General features: G+C 42.6%; 1 protein-coding gene across 1 annotated transcript; it reads left to right on the forward strand.

The window, feature by feature from the left end:
- The first annotated feature begins 173 nt into the window (after window positions 1–173).
- Window positions 174–9,272, forward strand: LOC146713378 (PRELI domain-containing protein 1, mitochondrial-like). Its single transcript, XM_085447346.1, has 5 exons — window positions 174–291; window positions 1,389–1,614; window positions 6,197–6,310; window positions 8,400–8,478; window positions 9,166–9,272. Exons 1-5 carry the CDS (start codon window positions 200–202, stop codon window positions 9,255–9,257), a joined length of 603 nt encoding a protein of 200 aa, XP_085303472.1. The 5' UTR covers window positions 174–199; the 3' UTR covers window positions 9,258–9,272.
- The last annotated feature ends 2,571 nt before the right edge of the window (window positions 9,273–11,843 follow it).

Genomic DNA, 11,843 nt, shown 5'->3' on the forward strand with positions numbered 1-11,843 from the left:
ACGACTGTCCTATCCTCTCTTGCTTGCCGTGATCAAATTCAGTGAGTGTTCATACCAACGGGACAGGAATTTTATTCTACAAACTTAAACATGAAGAGGAACTCATGACACTAAATACAAAATATATTTAAAAAATATATAACTTGTCTCTTATGTTGTTCCTGCAGCTGCTGAATGAGCTCTGTTAGTACATGCCGACATGGGGAGGTATTTCCACAGCGAGGTGGACATTAAGAGCCCGTGGCATCAGGTGCTGGCTGCCTTCTGGCAGCGCTACCCAAACCCATACAGGTAATTAATCAGAATCAGAATCAGAAAGGGTTTTATTGCCAAATGTTGAGCAGGTTTACAACATTAGGAAATTGCTGCGGTGCTTCAGTGCAAACATACTGTCATAAATTGCGCTTAAATAGACATGAAAAAGTAAAAGTAAGAATAAGAATTAAAAGTGCTACGTAGAAAGATATATGCATGAGATATACATGAGCTATATACATGAGAATAAGAATTAAAAGTGCTACGTAGAAAGAGTGCAGGTGGTGATCAGTGCCAAACATGGAATGATGCAGTGAACACAGCGTAGGGTCATGTGTTAGTGGTGGGAACAGTCGTACGTTTATTGTTCATGTGTCCAACAGCAGAGGGGAAGAAACTGTTCTTATGGCGAGAGGTTCTGGTGCGAATGGACCGGAGCCTCCTGCCTGAGGGGAGCAGGTCAAACAGACTGTGTCCAGGGTGAGAAGGGTCAGCTGAGATCCGAGCTGCACGCCGCAGTGTCCTGGAGGTGTACAGGTCCTGCAAAGATGGGAGTCTGCAGCCAATCACCTTCTCAGCAGAGCGCACAACACGCTGCAGTCTCTGTTTGTCCCTGATAGTGGCTCCAGCGTACCACACGGTGATGGAGGAGGTGAGGATGGACTCGATGATTGCGGTGTAGAATTGCATCATCGTCCGTGTTGGCAGGTTGAATTTCTTCAGCTGCCTCAGGAAGTACATCCTCTGCTGGGCTTTCTTGATGACGGAGGTGATGGTGGGCTCCCACTTCAGGTCCTGGGTAATGGTGGTACCCAGGAAGCGGAATGAGTCCATGAATGATTGTTTCAGTGAATATGCAAAGTCATTTCTCATCAATGAATCTGATATTTTTCCCTTATAAAACAGTGAAAAATGTCACCTTATTATCTAGTACAATAAAAGAAAAAAAAACACATTAGTCCATTTTCTCCAGACAATGGACAAAGTGGACCAAACTGTCGTGCTTTTATCTTGACTGCATCAACCCTGGGTGTTGTTTGGAGAACTTCAGTTTTTTAAACAATAAAAGACATTTTAAAAAAACAGAATGTGTGAGTGTTCTCAAAAAAAATAGATCTGTTTTGGTGTACCAGCACCCATGTACTCACGGAAGATGTCCTATACCGCGAGGTCACCTCCAGCAACCACCTGCTGTCCAGGCGACTGCTGACGAAGACCAACCGCCTGCCGGGCTGGGCGGAGCGGGTCTTCCCCATGCACATGGCTCGGGCGGTCTACGTCCTGGAAGATTCTATCGTGGACCCTCAGGCCCACACGCTCATCACCAAGACCTGGAACCTGAACCACAACACGCTGATGGTGAGATGTGCTCTGATTAGATCACTGTGGTTAATTAACCCCCCCACCCCCACCCCATGACAGATAGGATAGAGTTCAGATTGATGGTCTTATTGTCATCAAGCGATTTCTCCCACTTTGAATGGGGCAGTTTGCAGTTTGAGATAACCAATCAGAAAATGGCCACGAGCTGTGAATAGCATGAAAGCATGAGATCATGGTCATAGATGTAATAGAGCAGACCTTCCCAAAGTGTGGAGCCATTGCAGGGGGGGCGCGGTATGAAAAGGGAGGGAGAGAGAAAACAAAACTCTTGGACACTGCTAGCACAGGGCGCCCACAGAAATGCAAAGCAGGAGATGAAGCATCGCTGAATATGTTTCCAAACCAACTTCATTCTAAGCCAAAGACTAGAAAATCTGGCGAAGCATATCTGCCCTTTGGTTTCACCTGCACAAGTGCCAAGTGCACAAGTCTCCCCTGCAGGATTGGTTTTCCCTGCGTTGGGAGCAGCACTGTGCTCTCCCTATCACGGACAAACAGTATCCCACAGTTGTTTATGTTTTTAAACCCATTTTGCACAGAGAGGCATTTTTTGAAAAATGCATTGATAGCAATGTTGAATATTATTACACATACAGTAAAATAATCACACCGTGACGCCTCTGCCTTTCTAAATGGAGGGACAGTAACTGCGTTTGTATATGTTAGTGTGTAAAACCTGTAGACAGTAAGATTAACAGTATTTTGTCTCTATCTGCCATTCTGCAATTCATCTCATGTAAACAATAACGTGCGCACAGCGTGACGTGAAAAAAGGCACATACCTTTGACGTTGCGTGACGAACTCTGTATTCCTCGTCCACACGTAAACGGAAAAAAATGAGTTTTTAAAAAAATCTCCGTTTTCGGTGATTCGAAATGCTGTTTATGTGTCAACGAAACAGCTGCGTTTTCAAAAATACCCGTGTAGGTGTGAACGTAGTGTAATAGTTTACTTTCTTACTGCCTGTAATTTATTGCAAGTTACTTGTATTTGCTTAACCCTCCTGCCATCCTTTAAAAAACTCACACCCATCACCCTAGGGACCATTCTCAGCCACGCCATAAAAAGACCATATATCCATATTTTATTCCACTTTAAATTAGCCAACCTTGTAAAACTACTTCTCCCTGAAATATTCATGTAAAGTTTTAATTATATTTTTGTTGTTTTAACCCTTCAAATCCCAGTGTTATTACATGAGCGCCCTGTGTTATAAGCCCCAAAAACCAAAAAACGAAACTAAATATTTCCACAAAAAACCAGTTGAAGTAATATGTGATTGTCATTATAAGTAGGCCTTTAGATGGACCAAAGATTGGCACCAACATACATTTTGACCTGCCATTATTTTTTTTGCATTTTTTTTGCAATTTAAAAATTAAAACTTCAAGGCCCTGAGTCTTCATTGACATCCAAGAAAAGAAGAAAAAATAAAATCATATGATGATAATTTGGGGTTGAAAAATAGCGTTTATAATGGAAGTCAATGGGCAGAAAATGGTCCCCAGGGTGATGGGTGTGGGGATTTCTGCTGCTCAGCCATTTTAGGCTGATTTAAGGAATTCACACTGGAATATTAACATTGACAGGTAAAAACTATCCTGTGGCAAGTTTGGTTATATTCCACTGAACACAGTGGAAATGGCAGCCATTTAACACATAGCAGTGGCACAAAAAGGTCCCAAGAAGGCAGGAAGGTTAATTGTTTACTAAATGTTTGAGGTGTGAAAGAAACCACAATGGAGCAAAATATGGGCGTGTGTGGTTGGAGGATGTGTTTGTGCGTGTGTGTGCGTGTTGTAAAACAAAGGCAGCAAAAAAAGTTTGGGAACCACTGTAATAGAGGAACCAGCTGACATGGTTTGAGCACCTGAATAGGAGATCTCCTGCACATCTAGACTTTGATGGACTAGGTCAGGGGTTTTGGGCATGTCCAGCTGTGAGGAGACCTGTGACAGAAACAGGACTGGACTGGGAATGCCTTGCTGGAAAGGCTGGAGATAGTTGCCTAAATGAGGCCATTCTCTCCACTTTTGCTCATCTCAGAAAGGACAAGAAAATGGATGAATTTGCGGATTTAAAGAACTGCACTGGACACAGGTATAAATGCTTTTTGACTGGAAAACTACAAGGCCTCTTACAGTCTGGTTGGTTTTAACATTTTCAGTATTTAACTAAGTTCAAATCAAATCACTTTTATTGTCACATCACATGTGCAGGTACATTGGTACAGCACATGTGAGTGAAATTCTTGTGTGCGAGCTTCATAAGCAACAGAGTTGTGCAAAATACAATAATGTAAACAGGCAAAATACAAGAATGGCTGATCTGAAACTAATAAATATATGTACAATATATAATAGTATATGCATTTCTGGATGTGTATACTAAATATTTTTCTACGTGTGTGTGTGTGTACACATATTTTACAAATTAAATAGAGTAAACAATAAATAAAATATATAAAAATATACAGAGTTGAGACATGTGCAAAACAGTGGCATTGCTGTACAGTATGTAGTGCATAATGTTGAAGTTCCAGTAGTGGAGGTGAGGTGTCTATGAAGTGTTCAGCAGTCTGATGGCCTGATGGAAGAAGCTGTCTCTCAGTCTGCTGGTACGGGACCGGATGCTGCAGAACCTCCTTCCTGATGGAAGTAGTCTGAACAGTTTATGGCTGGGGTGACTGGAGTCCTTGATGATCCTCCCCGCTTTCCTCAGGCAGCGCTTCCTGTAGATGTCTTGGAGGGAGGGAAGCTCACCTCCAATTATCCGTTCAGAGCACCGCACTACTCGCTGGAGAGCTTTGCAGTTGTAGGCGGTGCTGTTGCCATACCAGGTGGTGATGCATCCAGTGAGGATGCTCTCAATGGCACAGTGATAGAAGGTCCTGAGGATGCGGGGGCTCATGCCGAATCTTTTCAGTCTCCTGAGAAAGAAGAGGCGCTGCTGCGCCTTCTTCACTGTTTTGTTTGTGTGTACTGACCACGTAAGATCCTCAGCCAGATGTACACCAAGGAACCGGAAGCTGCTCACTCTCTCCACAGCAGCGCCGTTGATGGTGATGGGGGTGTGTACTTCTCTGCACCTCCGGAAGTCCACTATCAACTCCTTTGTCTTTGCGACGTTGAGGGTGAGATGGTTGTCTTGACACCAGTGGTCAGGGCGCTGACCTCCTCCCTGTAAGCCATCTCATCACCATTGGTGATAAGAACCACCACTGTAGTGTCGTCCGCAAACTTCACAATGATGTTGGAGTTGTTAGTGGCTGTGCAGTCGTAGGTGTAGAGTGAGTACAGGAGAGGGCTCAGTACACACCCCTGTGGAGCACCAGTGTTCAGTGTGATGGGGGATGAGGTGATGCTGCCCAGTCTGACCACTTGGCGTCTGTCAGACAGGAAGCTAAGGATCCAGCTGCAGAGGGAGCTGCTCAGTCCTAGATCCTGCAGTTTCCTGTCCAGCTTCGAGGGAACGATGGTATTGAATGCTGAGCTGTAATCTACAAACAGCATTCTCACATACGTGTCTCTCTTCTCCAGGTGTGACAGGGCAGTATGTAGTGTCAGGGCTATGGCATCATCAGTGGACCTGTTGTGGCAGTATGCGAACTGTAGAGGGTCCAGTGAGTCGGGTAGTGCAGAGCAGATGAAGTCCCTGACCAGCTTCTCGAAGCATTTGCTTACGATGGGGGTCAGGGCTACAGGTCGCCAGTCGTTCAATGAGGAGATGGTGGAGGATTTGGGTACAGGGACGATGGTGGCCATTTTGAAGCAGGCTGGGACTACAGACAGAGAGAGGGAAAGGTTGAAGATGTGCGTGAACACTCCAGCCAGCTGAGCCGCGCATGACTTGAGGACGCGGCCGGGAATCTCGTCCGGACCTGTAGCTTTGCGTGCGTTCACCTTCCTGAAGCACTTCCGCACATCCTCCTCAGACACAGTGTGCGCACTGACGTCATCCGCGGTGCGCACCCTGTCCGGTCTCATGGTGTTCGCTGTGTCGAATCTAGCGTAGAATACGTTTAGATCCTCACACAGAGAGGCCGTGGTCTGCGGTGTGCTGGGTTTCCCTCTAAAGTCTGCGATCGTGTTTAGTCCCTGCCACATACTCCGAGGGTTGTCAAACTGTTGCTCCACCCTGTCCCTGTACTCACGTTTGGCTGCTTTGATCGTCTTCCGGAGTTGGTAATGTGCGTGTTTGTAGTCCGATGTGTTCGCGGAGGCAAAGGCGGTGCTCCGTGCCGCGCGAACATCTCCGTTAATCCAGGGTTTTTGATTTGGGATGGATTTAACTGTTCTGGATGGGACGACATCTTCCACGCATTTCCTGATAAATCCACAGACTGAGTCTGTGTACTCATCAATGTCCCTAGCAGCCACGTGAAACATTTCCCAGTCCGCGTGATCAAAACAGTCCCGCAGCGTAGACTCCGATTGGTCCGTCCAACAGTGCACCGCCCTCCGGGTTGAATATAATACTTTTTCCTGTGCTTGAACAGTTTGTGTTTGGAGTAAAAACGGGCTTTTTTGTACATTTTCTACCGTCTCTGCCTCTAAGACTGTTGTGGAGCGGTGTCTGTTTGAAGAGAACCATGGTCAGCCATCTTGGACCAAATTGAGGAGGGAGGCCTGGATCTCCACAGCTGTATATGGACTGGGTCGACCCATACAGGTATACACAAACATACAAATGTTTCAGTCCTAGGGAAAATTGGCCACCAAAACCCAAACTCAACCTACTATCACTTAAAGTATAAAGAACACACCAGCTTCTCTTAGTGTATTTCTGATAGAGATTGACAGACCACGTGACCTTCGTGCATTGCTTTGTGGGTACCCGTGGCAACAAAATCAAAACACTGCATCAAGCGCTAGTATTTCCAGCACCGGTAATCATTAATTCTGTGGTTTTAATCCCTAATTGCATTTTATTTACCCCAAAAACAGTTATGTACAAAACGACGGACAACACGGCAGGTCCGTACAAAGACAGACTTGACGAAAAGGCAAAAAAAAAGGACAAGGAAAAAATCAAAGGATTGAAAGGGTCAGACCCATACGAGCATACAGAGTGGAGTAAGGACGTTAGCGTGCTGCCCAACTTTCATCACGGACATATTTATTATTGTATGGTCCTAAGTGTGAGTGTATGCACTTCACGTTTATTAACTTCAGATCCCTGCAACAAGCCCAGGTCCAGTTTACTTTTGGTGATTTGGACTATTCCATTTCACAGCTGTTGTTACATTTTTTTTCCCTTTTTCTTCTGTACAGGCCAACGAAATCTGTTTGTAGTTTCAGGTTGTAGTATTACACAACATTTTCAGATCTAATAGAAAAAAAATAAGTGTTTCATAATTCATTCAATTTATTGTCTTTCTTTATAACTGGCATTATTGTTTCATTCTATTATAGAATCATACAAGAAAGAGGCAAAATTGTATTCCATTATGCTTTATTAGCTGCTTCAATAAAAAACAAATCAACAATGCAAAAAACAACAACAAAAAAACAACAACAACAACATTGGAAACCAGCATAGTAGAAAACAGTTATTCATCACTTGATTGCTTGAAAACAACACTTGGGCACATATATGCGGGATTTTCGTGGCTGTTTTGATCTCGCTCTCTCTTAACCGATCAAATCTGGCTGTGGTAGCAGCTTTAAACTCAGTATGATCCAGGTTGATAGAGGGTGCTCAGTCTGGATCACATTCCAGCATTTTGCATTGGTTTTCCTACAAAACATAACAAACATTAGCCCGCAAAGCCACAGTGAACAAAGCAGCATAGCGCAATGAATTCTATTCAAATCAATATAAGACTTACTTGTAACCTACATCACCAATTATGTTATGATAAATTACGTAATAACTACAACAGAAGACTTACTGTTGTGGAAATGCTTGGAGCAGACTAACATGTGAGCTGGAGTGTTCTGAAACGTTATATTTGGTCTTCAAATTGCTCCAATCCAGGCCATACGTCAGCTCTTGTTACTTCGGAAACATGGCTTGAACAATTTCTCTTCCATGACGTAATCCCATAAACAATCTCTTTACCCGTCGGCTTCCCGTGGCTGTCATGCGACCAGCTATTGCAGTTAATAATACAACAGCTTCTCGCCATTTTTTGTGTTTCTTTTTATCCCTGTGTGACTGTTTTCATGTGAAAGCATGCGTGCGCTAGTACCTCTTGCCACGAATTCCCAGAATCCTTTGTGGTTTTACCCCAGAATGACATCACATTTTCAATCTCTATAAAAGATCCCCAGTAATGGCTGGAGGTGTGGTCAACACGAACTTGATAACGGCTGCTTAGTTTGCCTTAATGTTCTGCATGTTTGCGATTATAATTTTATTCCATTATTTTTGCAGTTGGGTTGTTATGCTTGTTACATAGCTTCATGTTGGCTTAGCTAATATCTCGGTTACTCCTTGGCAATGCAGGTCATAAATAAAACCCCTGACTAGTTAGCGAGTTGTTGCTGGGGAAATTCGTTGCAAAGAGGGTGCTGCACCAAAATTCTGTCTGCGATTGGTTTGGTCTCTTATCAGATTGTCCATTGTCGCCCATAGTTTGCATGGAAGATGCTGACTTGTCTGCAAACACTCAGAACATTGTGAAGTAATACCTCCTGGCTCTCAAGCCAAGCCAAGATACCAATACCAACTATGTGACACTTCGTCAGTATCTATATACAGCTAACGTATGGTGCGGGTATTTATCTTTGACTAATTCTTTGTCTTTCTCCGCCAGGAATTCGGTCTCGCCAGGTTTAAAAGTAACCAAGCTAAAGCCATGAGAGGGCTGGAGTACTCTCTCTCCAAGCTACAGAGTAAGTCACAAATACATGCACACACAAATCTGTATTTCACCTCTGAGGGCTTCACCAAAACCTGAAGCTTAATTACCACAAGCTATGTGTTTTTGTACAAAAGTCCTGAAACTGTAAAAAGAAATCCAGTTAAAACCAAGAAAACAAACGTCAGCCTATCACAAAACCGCTGTTTTTTTCTTTCTTAAAAAGGGAAATCATCATTTAAAAACTATGGTTTTTATTTTCTCTGATCATCTTTGTCTAATTTAACTTTTAGAGCATTTCATTAAACGTTGGTCTCAATCTAGTATCAGATTGAGACCAACATTTACTGTATTGCACACCTTTGGTGGTGGCTTAGAGTGATGTCAAATTTTTCATTGATTTTTAGATTTGGTCACAGGATTCACATTTTTTTTTTATTTATTAAAATATGAATAACAAATGTCATATGAGTCTTCTCTTTTGACTTTTTTATGTAGATGTAGTTTAGATCAGCCTGATTTTCGGTCATTAGAACTTAAACCTTAGATTGCATATAAAAGACGACGGTACACTCCGGGTATGAGAACTGTGCATTTTCTTTTCTTGTTTTAAACCTTAAACCTATTTTCAGCTCCATTATGCTCATATTCAGTTTATTTTTCACTTCAGGGCTCAGATCAGTGTGACAGTTCCTCATTTTCTACTTTTATTTATCCACAGCTAGTGACCAGGGAGAGTCATCAGAGAAGCAAAAGCCCCTCCCACCACAAGCCACGCCGACCCCCAACCAGAAACCCAAACAGTTTGTCTGAACCTCAGTAGGAACAACAAGCCCACAATACAGATTGACAGACCACGTGACTTTTGCGCATTGCATGCCGGGAACTCGTGGCAAAACAATCCAAGTACCGCATCAAATGCAAGTATTTGCAGCACTGCAAAACGTTCATTCTCCGGTTCCAATACCTTCTTGCTTTTTCTTTGCCCCCCAAAAAAGGTATGTACAAAACGAAGGATAACAATGCTGGTCTGTACAAAGACAGACTCGACGAAAAGGCAAAGAAAAGATACGTGGAAAAAAATCAAAGGAGTGAAAGGGTTAGACCCTTACGAGCACACAGAGTGGACAAAAGACGTTAGCGTGCTGCCCAACTTTCACCACCACCAGTGCATACATTCATGAAGTTTAGTAACTTCAGGTCACTGCAACAAGCCCAGGTACAGTTTACCGACGGATGGGTACAGGACCTTGAAATGCACCGTGTAGAACGAAAGACCATCGTACAAACAAAGGTAAGTTTACCAGTCTCACAAATTGTCTTCATAAATACACATTCGTTAACCGTTTATTAATAGGACCTTTAAGCTCAATGGTAATTAATTAGTAGTGGAAATAATTTCTGGTACGGATTACAGAAATGTAGCAGTGACAATAATATTGTATGCTGTAATCGTACTGGGCAATTAGTGATACAAAAAACCAAAAAACCTGTTTTATCTGCTTTACCCGTCGGCTTCCCGTGGCTGTCATGTGACCGGCTATTGCAGTTAATAATACAACAGCTTCTTTCCATTTTTTGTGTTTCTTTTTATCGCTGTGTAACTGATTTCAATTGAAAGCCTGCGTGCGTTAGTACCTCTTGCCACGAATTCCCAGAATCCTTTGCGGTTTTACCCTTAAATGACGTCACATTTTCAATCTCTATGGCTCGTTTGAAGAGCAGCACTAAAACGGTGGGGCATCCACTCATCCTCAGTTCTGATTGGTGACACATTAGCTGATACTGATTACTTTTCAAAGTCACCAATCAGAGCAATGAACTACAATAATTCCCAGGATTCCTTGGGACTGATTTAATCATCTTATTAAAGTTTTAGTAATTTTTTTTTTAAGTTTGCAGTTTGTAATTTGTCAGTTATGTAATGTAAACATGATATTAAGTTAATAATTTAAGTTTACGTTGACTTTTCTTATCTTTGTTTTTATATTTTTATATGGAAATAGTGTTTTGTCTTATTTTGTAGAATTCTCTGAATGATTATTGTCATCTTGGATTTCTTTGGGACCTCCCACAGTAAATGTCTTAAGAGATTTTCTATCAATAGGAACGGGTTTACATCAGATTCAGGTAGTTTAGAATCAGACTGTTGTAGAAATGCATGTTTCATAGTATCCATATGCCAGTTTGAGTAGATGTTTGTTTTCTGGTGGTATGGCTCTGATCTTAAAATTCCAATAGATTTATGTTCTGGATAATTGGCCAACCCATTGAGACCAAGGGGAAGGTCAGAGTTGAGTTTTGTTTTGTCTCATGCTAAAGAGGATATTGTGTTTTAGATGTAGTCTTATCCGTTTTGGCTTGAAAAAGGGTTGTCAGTAACCTGGTGTATGTTAATATTGCAGCATGCCAAGCTGCATTATGCAAAATCAACCTCTGGGGCTAACAAATAAAGCTAATGTTAAAGCACTGAACACTGCAGTTTCTCTAATATCCACTTCAGACTGGTTCTAAAAGTGACCAAAAGTGAGTCAGTTCCCACAGACGCAAAATGTCAAACTTTACAACAGAAATAAAGATATTTACAGCCTGCTACAAAAAGATATTTTGGCCATATAAACTGTCCTGCATGTTGGCTAGAAGAGGGACATCAGTGTTAAAACTTCTGCCCACTCCCTGTGTGTTCTATATAATATCTATTCACACATCTTGACGCTGAAGGTTCTACATGGTTCTTACATGGTAAAGTAAGCACCTGAAAATAAAAGAGAAAAAACTTGTGGGTTTCTCTTTGCCCGGATAAAAAGAATTTGTTAAACAGCCCTTACTGGATTGACCAATGCTTGTAATGGGAAAGCCTGAGTGAAGATATAAGAAGGAGAACTGTAGATTAACATGAGTTGGGAAGGTCTGTTGGAGCCATTTCTAAGCAACTGCAGATTCCAAGATTATCAGTTCAAGCAGTTTCATCTAAGTACAAGTTATTTGGATGTCTCATTGCTAAGGACTGAAAGAAGAGCCAAACTGTCACTATCAGATGAGAGGAAATTGGTCAGGATGCTCAGGGATCCCCCAGGCTCAAGCCTGCCATGAACAGGAAACTTCTGGAACACCAGCATCAACGTCGATAGCAACGTCAGTTTTAAATTGCCACGGAATGAGAGGGTGCTGACCAAGAAACAAACTCCTACTCCAAAAATAACACCTTCAAACTCCACTGAAATTTGTAGCTGCCCATATGGACAAGCCAAATGCATTCTGCAGAACATCTTTATGATGAGACTAGACGACCGGGGCGGCGGGTTGGGAAGCTCATCTATGTAACCGGAAGGTTGCCGGTTCGATGGACAAGACACTTTACCTACTGCCTACTGGTGTTGGCCAGAGGGGCTGATGGCG

Source organism: Copadichromis virginalis, linkage group LG3 (assembly GCF_057382275.1).
Source record: "Copadichromis virginalis isolate Kocher_CV1m ecotype Utaka linkage group LG3, C_Virginalis_male_GT1.1, whole genome shotgun sequence".
Classification (NCBI taxonomy): domain Eukaryota; kingdom Metazoa; phylum Chordata; class Actinopteri; order Cichliformes; family Cichlidae; genus Copadichromis; species Copadichromis virginalis.

Excerpts from the sequence above, each read along its gene's own strand:
- LOC146713378 (XM_085447346.1), top strand. The coding sequence starts at position 200 with ATGGGGAGGTATTTCCACAGCGAGGTGGACATTAAGAGCCCGTGGCAT. Across the intron at positions 1,615-6,196 it reads TGAACCACAACACGCTGATG|ACTGTTGTGGAGCGGTGTCT; the intron begins GTGAGATGTGCT and ends TCTGCCTCTAAG. Across the intron at positions 6,311-8,399 it reads GACTGGGTCGACCCATACAG|GAATTCGGTCTCGCCAGGTT; the intron begins GTATACACAAAC and ends TTTCTCCGCCAG.